Source organism: Drosophila subobscura, chromosome J, assembly GCF_008121235.1.
Source record: "Drosophila subobscura isolate 14011-0131.10 chromosome J, UCBerk_Dsub_1.0, whole genome shotgun sequence".
Classification (NCBI taxonomy): Eukaryota; Metazoa; Arthropoda; class Insecta; order Diptera; family Drosophilidae; genus Drosophila; species Drosophila subobscura.
This window is the reverse complement of record NC_048532.1, coordinates 18,208,411-18,224,729: the sequence shown is the minus strand read 5'-3', so window position 1 is coordinate 18,224,729 and position 16,319 is coordinate 18,208,411. Positions and strand designations below refer to the sequence as shown.

At 45.8% G+C, this 16,319-nt stretch overlaps 1 protein-coding gene across 1 annotated transcript; it reads left to right on the top strand.

Annotated features, from left to right (window-relative positions):
• The first annotated feature begins 5,503 nt into the window (after window positions 1–5,503).
• LOC117894660 (glutamate receptor 1) lies at window positions 5,504–15,358 on the top strand. The gene is made up of 13 exons (XM_034801834.1): window positions 5,504–5,913; window positions 7,025–7,177; window positions 7,672–7,799; window positions 9,508–9,637; window positions 11,994–12,247; window positions 12,422–12,604; window positions 12,686–12,925; window positions 12,987–13,347; window positions 13,406–13,668; window positions 13,731–14,189; window positions 14,249–14,493; window positions 14,559–14,958; window positions 15,035–15,358. The coding sequence occupies exons 1-13, from the start codon at window positions 5,781–5,783 to the stop codon at window positions 15,068–15,070; spliced, it is 2,985 nt and encodes a 994-aa protein (XP_034657725.1). The 5' UTR covers window positions 5,504–5,780; the 3' UTR covers window positions 15,071–15,358.
• Window positions 15,359–16,319: the final 961 nt, after the last annotated feature.

Below are 16,319 nucleotides of genomic sequence, written 5' to 3'. Positions count from 1 at the left end.
GAATCACAGTTCTATGCAGCAGAAATAAATCATGAAAATACATCAAGCTACACACAAATTAATCAAGCCAACACGCAAACAAAGCAAAGCAAAAGCTAAACACACAAAACATAAACAAATTTATAGTGCAAATTGTATTTCGGCCCGGCCATAGCAAAACAAAAATTATTATAACTAAATTGTTTAATATACTTTTAATTGTTGTGCAAAATGTAAAAGAAATTGAATTTATTATATACGAAACACACACACACATACACACAAATACATATATATAGATTATATATAGAGCAAAATGCGTTAACACACCGAACAAATCTGTTGCCGTTAAATCGGTTCTTGGCTTTAACTCCTATAACGAAGTGCTATAGCTAAATCGCATAAAATACCTATTACAATCAGATTAGCATTAATCATAGTGAAATTAATTATGTAAGCACACACACACACTCACAAAAACACACACAAATTGTTAACAGAATTATGCATTTTATTAGTTAAATGTCTAGATCAAAGAGCGCTGCGCCGCCTCGAATTGTTTCTGCCTAAGTTGCGATATGGAAAATGCCAACTCACGTGCTTCAAGTCGCAAGGAAACTGAAAATTCATCAGCCATAGACGAGTGCAGAAGGAAAAACATTCAAGCAAAAAGTAGTTAAACAATAATTAATAAAAAACAAACAACAAAACGTATGTACACAATTTTCTAAAACAATACTAAATTAAAAGATGTTTCAATGGGACGCGGATAGCTGGCATAGTGATGAAAGTTTGTGTGCCCTGAAGTGGGGAACTTCCTTCAGATAAGAAGCATGCTAAAAGCTCTGCAAAAAGCAAAGTTCTGCACCAGAATAAAGCTTTGAAAAGACTTTCACCACGGAGATAAACTTTACAAGGGTTGGTGCGAATATTTACAGATATATGAGTTCCCAAAATGTAAATAAAGTACCAAAAAAAAGCACGCTTTAATTACTTACTACTTCAAAGTGTAAACAAATTATTTCTGGCACATATCCCACTCCTACCTTAACCCTTGCAGCATTCAATTGTGCTCTGCCACTGCCGCATGCTTACCAAAGTCTAGACGCCCCATGGCCATGCCACAAACACAAACACACATTGTTGCACGCTCTCGCCTGCTTGGGGTAGCATATTATCGTAGTGTACATTTGGGGGCTTACCACAAATGCACTCAACCAAGTCCGAGCTTTCTCCTAGCTCCAACTCGAACCCTCACCCCACTCCCATGTGCACACAGATGCAAAATAATAACAGGAAACCAGCACACACGAACACCCGCACATGCTCTTTCGTACTCGTAGTTCTACTCTCCCCCCTCGCCATCAAGCGTTGCAGAATTTATGATTTTATTTCACGCTTGCTTTTCATTAACATTCTTCTTTTGGTTCAACTCTGCTTTTCCTCCTTCCTTTTTCTCCCCCGTTGTTGTTAGGTTTGTGGCCAAAAATTATAAGTTCCTTTTTTTTTGCTGTTGCTGCTGCTGGTAATGTTGTTGGGTAATTCCCCCGCGCTTGCTGTGGGCTGTCTGACGCTTGTTAACCTTTTCCAAGTTGAATTTTCCTTTGGCCTGCGTCGCTCCTTTTTTTTTGTCCCGCTTGCATCGGCTTTCTTTTCTGCTAATTTTGTGCACACAGACGATGGCCGGCGTGGGGCGGTGGAGTGAAATCTCCGCGCCAAAGTTATGCACCAGTCGCCGTGGAGCGGCAGCATGGATGGAACATGTAGCAGTGCCACAAATTTTCTATTTTTTCCGAGCAACTTTCACGGGTAGTGCTGTGGAGTGGAGGGACTGCTGCACTGCCCGCAGCCAGTCGTCGTCGTCGTAGTCTGACCGCATATATAATTATTTCATATATGAAACATGAGTGGAGTGGAGAGTGTGGTAAGAGGTAAGGGGCGGGTTGTACTCTCAAGGCATTTTTCGCATATTTTTTCCAGAGGAATCAGCAAAAGTGAATTAGTGCAGAGAGCGGGAAAGAGCCTGAAAGAGCGGTAGAGCATGGGAACCTGCAATGCAGTTGGCCGGCCACCTAATGAAAATTGTTGTGAAATAAATCATTTTAAATAATTTTCTACTCGCCATGGCTATGTGTCTGCTGTCCCTACAACTATGTAGGTGTGTGCAAGTGTGTGTGTGGTATGCACGTGTGTATGTGTGTATGTGTTGGCTTTCTAAAGTTTAAATTGAAATGAAAGCCAAGTAGCTGCAATGGACTTTGCACTTTGCCTGTTACTTCAGCCGTGTCTAACTTTTTTGCAGCTTGCTAAATTGCGCTAACTGACCAAAGCGGAAGTTTCAATTACACATATACCAACACACGCACACGGACACGAACACATGCAATAGGAGAAAGAGTGGCAAGAGCGACGGCGGCCAGTGCCAGTGAAAACAGAGCATGCCTATGGCAATGGCTTTCCCTTTGGTGCCCAAACACAGCATTGACCTACACACAGCTCAGAGTGTGCGTGTGCTGCTGATATGACGCATACGCGCGCCCATGAGCCCCAATCCCCAGCTACAGCCTCTGACCAAACTCGGTAACCAAGGCCACAAATCTGTGTTAGATCCACAAAACTGCAGCGATGTTAGAAGCGGAGGGATTGGGGCTGCTGTGTGGCTAAAACTGTGACCAAATTATAGCCCAAAGTTGGCACATTACTTGCAGCAAAATACTTTTTATACCTTGTACTTAATACCCCTTAATTATGTTCGCTTCAAACGGAAGGTGTATTGGTTATGCCAGCTGATAATTGATTTTGCTTTGGCGAGTTATCATACATAGATTAATGGCTGTTGAAAGCTGAGTTAAAGGATTGCCACGCGCTGTACTCCTGCCTGGAATGCCTTGGTCTGCCATCATTCTTAGACCCCACACTGACTTACCGCCAGTTGAGTCCAAAGAGTCTTGTCTTGAGGGTATTGCAGAGTCCACAAAACTGCCATCACCATCAGCTCTAGCTTGGGCAGGACCAACAAAGTGAACCTAAAACGGATATTACTTTATCAAGCGGCATAAAAAATGAGCCCGCGTAGATGCCGACTCCCAGGAAAGTGGCAACGGACGCAGGACGCAGTGGGGCGAAGATGGAAAAAAAAAAAAAGTCGGAAGCAATCAGCGAAATTTATTGTAGAGTCTCCTTTTTGGCGTAACTGATGAAGTGAGAAGCTGAAAGACAGTCGAGGCCAAGTCGCGGCAGCAGCCAATACAGATGGGATGGGTGTAGATGTGCGACGGGGGCGGTACGGAAGCGACAGCTGCTGCTAACTGAAAGTGCTACTAGCCACCCACTGGGGGAACTCCTCACCAGCATAGCTACTCCCCACCCACTCCCCTTGCTTCGCCTCTCAAAGCCATCACTTTGGGTTGGCTTCGTATTCGCGGCGTGCTGCTTTTTTATTGCTTTCTTTTTGTGCTTTTAGCGAAGGCAAACGCCTAAATATAAAACCAGTTGGGAGTCTACTTATATACCGCTTACAACGACACACACATACACAGCCAGAAACAGATACTGACACACACACACACGCACACAGAGAGAGAGATAGATAGAGAGAGACGCAGAGACAGACAGACAGCTGCAGAGCGATTTGAATGCAAATGTTGCAGCCGGAAATGAAACCGACAATGCCACTTATTTATCTTTGTACTTGCGGCTTTGATTTTGTTGCGGCTTTAAGAACTGCCTGACAAAGTGCTTTGTTTTGTGAGCGATTTAATTAAACGCTTTAACTTTTGTTGACTTAGGCACTCGGATAAATGGTAATTTATAATTAAATAGCCCAGGCTTTACAGTGGAGTGAAAAAAAACCCAATTAAAATCCATAAACGTTTGCATTAAATAATTGCATGAAAGCAAGTTTGTTTGCGAGCTTATTAAACATAAAAAGGAAATCAAACCAAAGACGTTTCAGGACCCTTTCCTCCACTCCCATTCGCTGCTGGAGAGCCATGAAAATCGCAAGTCATAAATGTTAAAATTATGCCATCCAGAAGAGCAGGAAATGGAAGTACGAGCAGCAGCAGCACAGCAAAATATCCTTAATGCACACTGGAGAAAGTGCGAAGGAGGAGAGTGAATGCCGATGAAAGAAAAATATATTCATTGATTTTCTTAATTAAAAAATTTCACCATTAACTTTTATGTTTATTGGCTCTGCCACTGCCCCTCTTATTGGCTCTTCTGGCTCTTTGGATTACTCCTCTAACTGAGGGTTAAGTCTGAGGGAGTTGTGGCCATTGTCCGTGTTTCCTGCTATTTCTGTTTCGTTTTGCTTCTTTTTTTTTAATATTTCTTCATTCCTGCTAGCATTTCCTGTGCGCATTATAAACTAATTACAGATTATGACGAAATCGTTGGCCATGAGACCCCGTGCAATATGCTTGGGGGTGGGAGGCCAGAAAAGTAGTGCAAAGTAAGAGCTGCTGCCGCTGCTGCTGATGCTGCTGCTCCGTTGAGTTCCTTCATACTCGGCGCACTTAAGTTTGTTTGGAAAATTAAAGCCTGTTAATGAGATTTCATTTCGCGAGGCGGAAGGCGCCTCTGAACAGAATAGAGCCGACTCCACTTCACTCCCCTCCGTGGCAGTGCGCGGTACCGGCTGATGTTGGTTGGTAATGGCGCGTAATTGACAACGTAATGAGATTTGTTAAAAGGATTGTTCGTCCAAATCATTCGTAATTACCAAAAAAACAACAAAAAACATAGCGTGAAGAAGTTCAGGCTAAAAACCTCACAAAATGTTAAATCTCTCATTATGCCAGGAAAGAGTCAACGCCGAAAGACAAGCAGATGCCGCACTTTGCTATGGCATGCCCCAGATCATCTGCTGTCTCATCCTCGTGCTGTTATCAATTATGCAGCCAGGTCCCGCTCCCCCAAAAAGCGCCAGCATAACGTAAACAAACATTTAACCACCAGGAGAGAAGATGGTGCAACAAAAGCAACAACTTGCAACTACGACAACTTGCAACTTGTGCGGAGTGGCGTCCAAAATGCAGTAGGTCAGTTACAGCATCCACGCTTCCTCACTCTCTCTCTCTCTCTCTCTCTCTCTCTCTTTTCGACTCTCCCTCAGGCACTCTCTCTTTGCAGACAAACACGAGAGAGCGTTCGTATTTTTAGTACAAAGAGCGCAGCATCCCTTGGATGTGCTCTCTGGAGCGACAAAGCGACATTGTGGCCGTGTCGCCCGTGCTCTCGCTGCCTCGGCACTGGAGCTCGTATTACTAGGCAGCTTAGGTGTTTTTTAGTGCTGATTACAACGCGTAGCCGTTTGGTTGAAGTGAACGGATGAGCACAACAGGCGAGACATTCCTACGATTGGGGCACATCTCCAAGCAGAGGCGGGCAGGCGGCCCGAAGTTAAAGTCCAGCAAAGTCCACTTAGCTTTGCTCTTAAAGTGAGATTGGTTTTGTGCCAAAAAAAGGAGACTCGGAAACAGTCCAACAACAAACTCCCATTAAAAAGTGTTTATAAACTATAAAAAATAACCCAAAATATCATAAATATTATAAGTAAATTTAAAACAAATATTCAGTGAGTGATTAAAACTCAAGTGAAACATTTTTTCTCTACCGCCAGTGGAAAGTTTTTGTGGGCAAAACAAAACCCTCGAGAAAAAATAACAACGTGAAGCTCCTCCTCCGCGTAATGGGCAACCAATTTGAGTAACAAATAAAAAAATACCATTGTATGGGCATAAAAACTACGCGAAAGTAGGAGTGGAAAAAAACTTGGAAAAAATACAAAACGCAAAATGCATTCGAGGCTAAAATTCTGGGCATATTTACATTTAATATGCGCCGGCAGCATTTGCTGGCTGGAATTCAGTGCCGCCCAACAGCAGCAGCAGCAACAAACGGCATCGTTAACCGAGAAAATACCATTAGGTGAGTCTCAGAAGCATCGCCAGGATACTCGCAGCCAGCAGCCCAGCAGCCAACAGACCATGGCACTCACTACTGGAGCATGGCCCGAAGCGGGACAGAAATTGTCACAGCTATTGGTGCACTTGGTGCTAGGATTTTGCTATACAATGTATTGCCAGTTGTTGTTGCTTGAGTGGCAGTTTGTCCGTCTGTCTGTCTGCTATTGGTGCTTCCCGGAATGGGGTTCCTGAAATACTTTTCGTAACTCGTTGGGGAAATTGTGCACAACTGATGCATGCAGATTATCCATAACCTAACCTCTTCAATGGGAAGCATTGCGAGCATTCGTGCAATTTGTACAATTTCGTGCACTTTTGGCATTGGGGAGTGCTTCACTTTATACTAATTTGCAGATTTTCCTGGAATTTCTTATATTTTTATGCAATTTTTCTATGATTTTCCTTCCTATTTCGAGTGGAAATTATTTGCCGGAACACTCCTGCTGGCTCATTTTATTTCCTTTTCTTTTTTATTATACGCTGGCGCTTCAGTCATTGCACCTGCAGTCATTTCGGTGCTGTATAGGTATGTGTGTGTGTGTGTGCATGCATAAGTATTTGTACCTGTACGTATGGTGGCTGCTAATGTGACAGTCATGCTGACTGGCTTGCACTCAAATCCTACATCCTGACTGCTACTCCTGCTCGTGCTTCGGGCTCCAACGCTTCACACCTGCACACGGCATGGCACGGGGCACGTTGTCACTGGGGGGAGCACTGGCGGGGGACACCCTGCAAAAGCGCAGCACAAAATTGCTACATCAACACTTCCTTTGCGCTTTTTGTTGCTGCTACTTGTCTCTGGCTATGGCTCTGACTCTCGCTATGGCTATGGCTCTGCCTCTGCATCTGTGTGTCCTCCATCCATGTGTGTATTTATGTATGTGTGTAGTGGTGTGTGCACGTATGTGTGGGTGCAGCATAATGCTATCATTTGTGTAAATATTTGCTCTGTGCGCTTTCGTTTAATATTAACAGGACCGTGTCAAAAGCTGCCTAAATATTTAACGAAGCAAAAAAATATTTGTGCCCCCAAGCTCATTCTCATTATGTATCTCTCTCTCATCCTGCAGGTGCCATCTTTGAGCAGGGTACAGATGATGTGCAATCAGCCTTTAAATATGCAATGCTCAATCACAATCTGAACGTTAGCTCTCGGCGCTTCGAGCTGCAGGCGTACGTGGATGTCATCAATACGGCGGATGCATTCAAATTATCCCGACTGAGTATGTGTTCCATTCGCACAGCACACAGCAGAGCACACACATCCTCTTCAGTTGCAAAAAAACAGAAAAAAGAGAACAAAAAAATCCATTACACAATACATAGAACCCATTAATTATGTGCATTTTTTATTGAAAATTGGTTTTACTTTACATTTGCACTCGGCACTCACTCGGAACTCCTCCTTCCCATCCCAGCTGCAATTTAATTGTGCGCAGTGTGCTCCAGCTCCTGCTCCCAGCTCCCTGCTCCTTGTCCTGCTCCCAACCTAGACACTGTCCCAGACCTACACTCCATCTGTTCTCCCACTCAGCATATCATTCTACTGCACATCCTGCCATTCTCTCACACTCGCACTACCATCAATTTCCCACCATTCCTACACTCCTCCTCCACTCCATTCTTTCATGGTGCTACCGAAACTGTTGCCATGTCGCACCCAAAATGAAACAAAACCAAAAGAAACACAAAAAGAATTTATTACTGTAACCTCCAGTTTGCAATCAATTCTCGCGCGGAGTCTACTCAATGCTGGGCGCCGTATCGCCGGACTCCTTTGACACATTGCACTCCTACTCGAATACGTTCCAAATGCCATTTGTGACGCCCTGGTTCCCCGAGAAGGTAAGTCCCGAAGCCACCTATGAACAGAGCAGCAGAGCACAAAAAAAACTCTGTCATATGTAATTGATTTCTGTGTCGCCTCGCGCAATTATTTACATTTTGTGGTTTTGATGCGAGACGAAAGGGGATTGAAGGAAGGATTGTGCTGGGGGGTTTTATAAACTTAATTTAGTTATGCGTTATTGAAGTTTGAAACAAAAGGAAAGTTTTGGAGTGAAAGGGTGTCTAGGGGGGTCTAACACAATTTAATTATGTTTGGTGTGTGTCTAAAGTAGTTTAAATGTCACATGAAAGTATGAGGAGAAGTTTAATAATTAAGTGCAGGTGCAGGCAGCGTTTCGTTTGTTTAAGAATCTTTAATTAAATATTAAATATGTGTAAATGCTGAGTCAACTACAAGTGTCAACGACCATAGAGAGTGTGCTTATAGCACATAGATCTGTGAATATAAATTCAAGATGTCTAAGAGCTTTTTTTTTTTTTTTCGGCAAGCCAACAAAGGAGGAAATGAAGCCAAATCAGCTCACAATAAATCATCGCTAACTAATTTACTTATTAGTAGTTATGCGACTAAAAGCAAAACCACCTCTAGCTTGCCGGAATTTTCCCTTTAGGTTTCCATTTCGGTATTTCCAATTACCAATCCTAATTGCCTGGCATTGCAACCTCCACAACCGACTCCACAACCTTCCCCCACTCCTGCTACCCACATCCACACAAAGGTTCAAGCATTTTGTCAGCTTTTATAAAAATGAAGTCATTGCCTAAAGTGGAGCATTGGGTATCGTTACGGGTTCACAGTTCAGCTCCCAGTTCTCACAGTGCTCTTTGCTGTTGTCCTCAGACAGTGCACTAAATCAAAGCTCAAGCACAAATCATAATAATTGTAATTTGAAGAAAATTTACTACCAACAACAAGCTATGGAGACACACAGCGGCAGCGGCAGCGGCAGTGAGTGGTTGTTGTTGGTGGCTGTAATGCTACTCGTACTCTGTGGCTGGCTGTTGGCGGTGCCACTGTCTGTGGATGTGGATGTACGAGGAGTAGCTGTTGCTGTTGCTGTTGTTGTCACTTGCGAAACAAAAAGCCAAACCAAACGCTGCCGCACTCCACCCGCACTATGCTCCAATCCGCTTCACAAGGCGGAAGACAATGCCAAACGAGCGACGAGGATTCCTACACTCGCTTTCCCCATACACTGGGAGTACAGCAAAAAAATTTATGACACGCTCTTGGCCTCTTTTATTTCAATCACTATAAATCAAGATATAGCGACGGGGGCAAAGGCAGCAGCAGCGGCTCGGAGTTGAGTTGCCAGCAAGCAAAAGGCACACACAAACACACACACAACACACACACCACCAGTATAGACTGCGCATTTGCGTGCTCCTTGGGGCAGGCTATACGCTGTAGTGTGTTGGAGCTAAACGGAAGCGAGCACATCTCTGTGTGTGTGTCTCTTTGGATGTATCTGCTTGTTGGTGGAGCCACCTCTGTTCCTCCTCCTCCGCCAATGGATAGACTTACATGTCGCTGGTGGGGCAAGGGCAAGGGAGGGGCTGGGAGTTACGGCGCAAAGCGGAAACGCGTTTCATTTTATTATTGCTTCATGTAGCGTACTCGTACACATTACATTGTTACAACCAGTTCATGGCCTTTGTCTCTCTCTCCGTCTCTCTCTGGCTTTTTGCATACATTTTTTTTTAGGTGCTTACACCATCGTCGGGTCTGCTGGATTTTGCCATCAGCATGCGTCCGGATTACCATCAGGCGATTATCGATACCATCCAGTACTACGGCTGGCAGAGCATTATTTATCTCTACGATTCGCATGACGGTGAGTACGAGAATTCATACATTTATAGCCCCCACGCACAACACTCATAAAAGGGAACCACTCCACACACATTATCCCTCTGTGTGTGTTTTCCTTTGTCTTTGGATTGCATTTCCCTTTAAACAAATAAAGCGTCAATCAGGCAAAAAGGTTATGCTGCTGCAGCTGCACGGGGATTAACTCTTTCCTTCAGTTAGCTTTCAGAACTATTTCAGTGCTCTTTCCTGCTCCACTTTTGCTCCATCTCCAGCCTTTTCATTTTTGCTAATATGTAATTAAATAAGCGGCACAAAGAGCACCGTGCCTCGCATCTAAAAAAAAAGCAAAAAAACACACGCATAGCGAAAAACAGAGGAAGAGCTTGCCAGACGACAGCCTGCTCTCAAGTGCCTTCAAGTGTGCTCTTTCGAGTGGCTCCTCGGCGGGGCTTAAGCTGAAAAGAGAAGGACACACACACACATATGCTTAAGTCTACCTCTTAGTCTGTCTCTCTCTCTCTCTCTCTGTGTGTGAGTGTGTGTGTTCGTGTGCGTGTCTTAGGCTGCTTTTTGTTGTATTGAAATTTATTTCAAAGCAATTTCCTGCCGTCTACGTGGGACAATACGACGACGGCAACAATTACGGCCAAAGATGAAGACATCAGATGGCGGAAAAGACACACACACACACACACACACGGACAGACTGCCACATACACAATGGAATGGCTCTGGGGTGGGGTTATTTCTGGCTCAGTAAAAATTTCATATAGTATTACGTATACGCCGCAGTGATTTTTTTCCTCTCTCTCTCTCTCTATCTTGCTGTCCCTTTTGTAATGAGTTCACACGCCGTTGTAATGACTGCTCATGTGTGTGTGTGTGTCTTCTGTGCTGTGTGTGTCATGTGTTAATGACTCTGTGTGAAATAAAATTTATGACTTTATGCAACTGCTGCCTTCAGCTGTGAGTTCTGTTCGGTCCTCCAGATTCAGCCGCTGCTGCTACTGCCTCTGCCTTAACATTATTATTATTTTCCCTTTTTGGGCCATTTTTTAATATTTGCCACGGCGCCAAAAGTAGGCCGACATTGTTGCCGCTGGCATTCGTTGCAGGAAAAGGAAATGCCGCAGTAGCAGCAGTGGCAGCAGTGGCAGGGAGGCAGGCAGTCAGTCCGTGCCAGCCCCACTCACCAGCTTGTGCCCCATTTGCTGCTGGCTGCTGCTACTCTTGTTATTTCCCCCGCAACCCCTCTTGCTCCATCCCCCTCTTGTTGCTGTTGTTTGTGAGGAATTTTTTGGCCGACACCGACTCCGATTCTGGCGTTTACATTGTTAACGAAAGGCACCACAGCGGGACTTTATATTTTAATGCCGCTGTCAGCAGTTTGTTGTTATTGCTTTGTGTCGAAAATTCCCCCTCCCTCCTCCGCCCATTTTGTCGCTTTTTTTGGCCATCTTTTTCTGCTTGTTATCACTCCGAATGGGCTGGGGGCTGGGGCTGGGCTGCTGCACACGGCGACAAATTGGTAGCATATTTTTTGGCGCATCCATGAATACAAAAGTGGCAGGGGAAAAAGCAATCCAGCGAATCCATCGACAACATAGGAAACATTCAATAAAACAGCAAAACGGCAACGGGTACGACTGGGAGCAGGGACACGGGCAAATGGCAATGCACAGTGGAATTTTTTGGGTTGCTATTTATTGAAATGTTGCCAGCACACCACAAAAAAGTACTTCAATTGTCTGTGCACTTCCGTTTCCGCTTTTTTTGCACGCGACTGTTTACCGCTCTTTCCACTTTACTTCCCATTCCTTTCATTTCCTTCTGTTGTGTGTGTGTGTGCGTGGCTCTCTCTTAAGTTTATTTTTTTTGGGGCATGGAATCAATGCAGGCAGCAAATCAATGACAGCAACAACAAGCACACAGAGACGGCGCATATTGAACGTGCAACAAATGGCGTGTGAAAATGTATTTTTTGTGCCCCTCTCCCCAGCTTCTTGCGGCTTGTGAGGGATTTCGTGGTGTAGTGAGATTGAAAGATTGCATAGAGTTTTGGGGGGAATGAGGAATATGATTAAATGACAGATCCCATGATGGCGGCGAGGGACCGCGCTTGATTTACTCTATAAAAGTGATGGATCTACACTTGGTTGCTGGAAATTGTTTATGAATGAGCTGCTATTACCATAAAACCCTAAGCTGTGGCATTAACAGATTGTTTTTCATGCCTCAAGATACTTTAAGCTCTCAGCTACTGCCATACTCCCTTTCCACCATTTCTACCACATCAATCCGCGCTCCTCTTCTGGCTTCGCTTAACCATTCCAACCATTCCGACTGACCCAACCAAATCGCTTTTGCAAAACCGACAGGCTTACTACGGCTGCAGCAAATCTATCAAGAACTGAAGCCCGGAAATGAAACATTCCGTGTGCAAATGGTGAAACGCATCGCCAACGTAACGATGGCCATTGAGTTTTTGCACACGCTGGAGGATTTGGGTCGATTCAGCAAAAAGCGCATCGTGCTCGACTGCCCGGCGGAAATGGCCAAAGAGATCATCGTGCAGCATGTGCGGGACATAAAGCTGGGCAGGCGCACCTATCATTACCTGCTCAGTGGTTTGGTGAGTCACTCAGGTCTGGCTCTCCAGCCCTCATCCCCTGTGGAGCGGACTTTAATAAGCAATTATTGCTAGCTTCCGCTCGGTGGGGGGCGGAGCGGAGATCCTTCATTGCGTTGTGTTATATTTTTTGTTACTCTCCTTCCCCTCTTTTTTTTGTTGTCGTGGGCGTCGTAGGTCATGGACAATCATTGGCCCAGCGATGTGGCCGAGTTTGGGGCCATCAACATCACCGGCTTTCGCATTGTCGACACTAATCGGCGGGCGGTGCGGGATTTTCATGACAGCCGGAAACGCTTGGAGCCATCAGGAGGCTCGGGCCTGGGCGCAGCGGGAGCCAACAGCTTGCCAGCCATTTCGGTAAATTTTCCAGCGCGAAGGCATTGATTTGTGCTCTGCTCATGATGTTCACTTTTTTTCTTCGTCCTCTCCCTGTTACAGGCACAGGCGGCATTGATGTATGATGCGGTTTTTGTGCTCGTCGAGGCCTTCAATCGCATTTTGCGCAAGAAGCCGGATCAGTTCCGTTCCAATCATCTGCAGCGTCGCAGCCATGGCGGTGGCTCGAGCTCCTCCTCTGGAGGGACGAACGAATCGAGTGCCCTGCTGGACTGCAACACGAGCAAGGGCTGGGTTACGCCTTGGGAGCAGGGTGAAAAAATCTCCCGAGTCCTGCGCAAGGTGAGTGACAGACAGACAGTTGCTGGGAGAGGAGCGCAGTGCATGAAACATTCCATTCCAGGTGGAAATCGATGGCTTGTCCGGTGAGATTCGCTTCGACGAGGACGGTCGTCGCATCAACTACACTCTGCATGTGGTGGAAATGTCCGTGAACAGCACTCTGCAGCAGGTGGCCGAATGGCGTGACGATGTGGGTCTCCTGCCGCTGCACAGTCGCAGCTATGCGACTTCCTCACGCTCTGCCAACGCCAACGCTGGGGACTATGCCAAGAATCATACTTATATCGTGACCAGTGTGCTGGAGGAGCCCTATCTGATGCACAAGCAGCCGCACTACGGTGAGGAGTTGGTGGGCAACGATCGATTCGAGGGTTACTGCAAGGATCTGGCCGATATGTTGGCAACACAATTGGGAATAAGATGTGAGTTGGGGCGTTAGCTTACCCTCGATCAATCCATAAGCTTCTCTCTCTGCCGCAGATGAACTTCGTTTGGTGCAGGATGGCAACTATGGCTCTGAGAATCAATACGCTCCTGGTGGCTGGGATGGCATGGTGGGTGAGCTGGTGCGCAAGGAGGCAGACGTGGCCATAGCAGCCATGACCATCACAGCGGAACGCGAGCGTGTGATTGACTTTAGCAAACCCTTCATGACCCTCGGCATATCCATAATGATCAAGAAGCCCGTCAAGCAAACGCCCGGAGTGTTCAGTTTCCTCAATCCCCTGTCGCAGGAAATTTGGGTAAGTGTTGGACATGGAAAGAGTGCTAAGTGCTGAGTGCTGAGTGTTTACCCCCCTTCCAGATGAGTGTCATCTTTAGCTATTTGGGTGTCAGTATTGTGCTCTATTTTGTCACACGTTTCCCGCCCTACGAGTGGCGCATTGTGAGGCGCCCGCAGCCGGAGTCCAATGCCCAGCAGCCACCCGGCATCATTGGTGGCGCCACACACAGTGAGCCACAACAGCAGCAGCCACAAGTGCCAGGCAACGATTTCAGTCTGCTCAACTCTTTCTGGTACTCGCTGGCCGCGTTCATGCAGCAGGGCTGCGATCTGACGCCACCATCCATTGCCGGACGCATTGCTGCCGCCGTCTGGTGGTTCTTCACCATCATTCTGATATCCTCTTATACCGCCAACCTGGCCGCCTTCCTCACAGTGGAGCGCATGGTGTCACCCATCAAATCGCCCGAGGATCTGGCCATGCAAACGGACGTGCAATATGGCACGCTGCTCCACGGCTCCACTTGGGATTTCTTTCAGGTGAGTGTCGCTTAGAATGTTTCTATTTGTCTGCCTCCTAGCATGGTGATGTCTTGCAGCGATCACAAATTGAATTGCACAAGAAGATGTGGGATTATATGAACTCCAATCCCCACTTGTCGGTGCATGCCTACGACGAGGGCATACGCCGAGTGCGCACCTCCAAGGGCAAGTACGCGCTGCTGGTGGAGTCGCCAAAGAACGAGTACGTGAATGCCAGATCCCCGTGCGACACCATGAAAGTGGGCCGCAACATCGATGCCAAGGGATTCGGCGTGGCCACACCTATAGGTTCGCCCATAAGGTAAGCTTTTTGTGTGAATTTTAAGATGTTTTTCCACCCAATACGATCTGATTTATCCCACCCAGAAAACGACTTAATGAGGCTGTACTCACGCTAAAGGAAAACGGAGAGCTGCTGCGAATACGCAACAAGTGGTGGTACGACAAGACCGAATGCAATCCCAACCTGGACAGCCAGGAGACCTCCACACCCAACGAACTATCGCTGAGCAATGTGGCAGGAATTTACTACATCCTAATCGGTGGCCTGCTGCTGGCTGTGGTCGTGGCCATCGTGGAGTTCTTTTGCCGCAGCAAGTCATCACGCCTGAAGGCACCGTCCAATGGCGCCTCCGGCGGTGTGCCCGGCATGATGGGCTCCTCTACATATCAACGTGACTCGCTCTCCGATGCGATTATGCACTCGCAGGCAAAGCTGGCGATGCAGGCCAGCAGCGAGTATGACGAGCGATTGGTGGGCGTTGAGGTGAGTGTCCGCGAGGATAATTTACCATAAATAATTCCCACTGACTACAGAATATTTCTCTCCACACCAAACGCAGCTGGCATCCAATGTGCGCTATCAGTACAGCATGTAAGCGATGTCCTGGATGGCAGATAGCAGCAGTAGCAGCATATATGTAGCGTAATTCTTGTAAATAATTAAGGGCATTATACGATAAAGCATAACTAAACGACGCTGGCAATCAACACTCGGGTCTAGAGCGGAATACTCGTACGATGGATGATGGTTCGGCGGCGTTCAAAAACTTGTACAGAATAATTACGTGCATATATATATAGATATATATAATTACTATTATTGTATTTTTGATAAATGTATACAAGGAGCGTGCGTGCATAAATTAACTATAACTAAAACTAATACCAACAACAACAACAACAAACACTGTACATAGGTTAAGTGAAAATTATTCCAAAAATACTAATAATAAAGCCGTATGTTTTAAGCAAAATCAAAATTTAGTTTTCATTTCCATTCCCAGGCAGATTCGGTTGGCGTTACACGTGTCGTATGAGTGATGTGTGTTCTGTTCGTGTATCTCTAGGAGTGCTTTTGTCTGTGTCGATGTGAAGGTAAGCCGCTTAGTTGACTTAAAGTTTCAACAAAACCCAGGGCCAGGGGCAAAGGCAAACGTGGCTCAAGCCTAAGAGGCTTTTTGCAGTGCAGAAACTTTGCGTTTGCGCCCTTACCCCGTGTTACCCCTTGTAGCTGTGCGGTCTGATGTACCCGCTAAATTATGTACGAACACATTGAAGTTGAAGCAAACACATTTGTGGAAAAACAGTGCCAAAAGCAGTCATTGCCGCAGCGCAGCTTTAGGCCTTCGAGCGCCATGGAAATAAATATAGTTTTCATTTGAGTGTTATTTGTTGGCTGTTTTAAATTGAACTCAAATTAATGTAAGCTAATGCTAATATAATTATTTTAATTGTTATTTCCTCACTCTGCCCGAGTGCACGGCTATTTTGTGTGTGTTGTTTGTTTGCGTTTCTGTTTCGCGGTTTTCCTGATTTAATTAGATATTGCAAATCGAAAATGGAATTTGATTTCGGGTCAAACTGTCTTGCGCATTATTTTAATTCAACTAAATTTGCGGCTGAAATCGGCTTTGTGAGCATTAGCCTTATTTGATTTGATTTCATTGCGTTTAGCTACGGTTTTTCTGTGCGATTTTTATCGCGATTGTGGCTGGCTGGGGCGTTTAGCGGGCGGTGGTTTTCTGTCTCTCACTTTTTTGTCGCTGCGTATTCTTTTTGTCAGCGGTTTAGCCGCTCCTTTGTGTCTCTGTGTGTGTTTGTGTATATGTGTTGGTGTATTTGTCT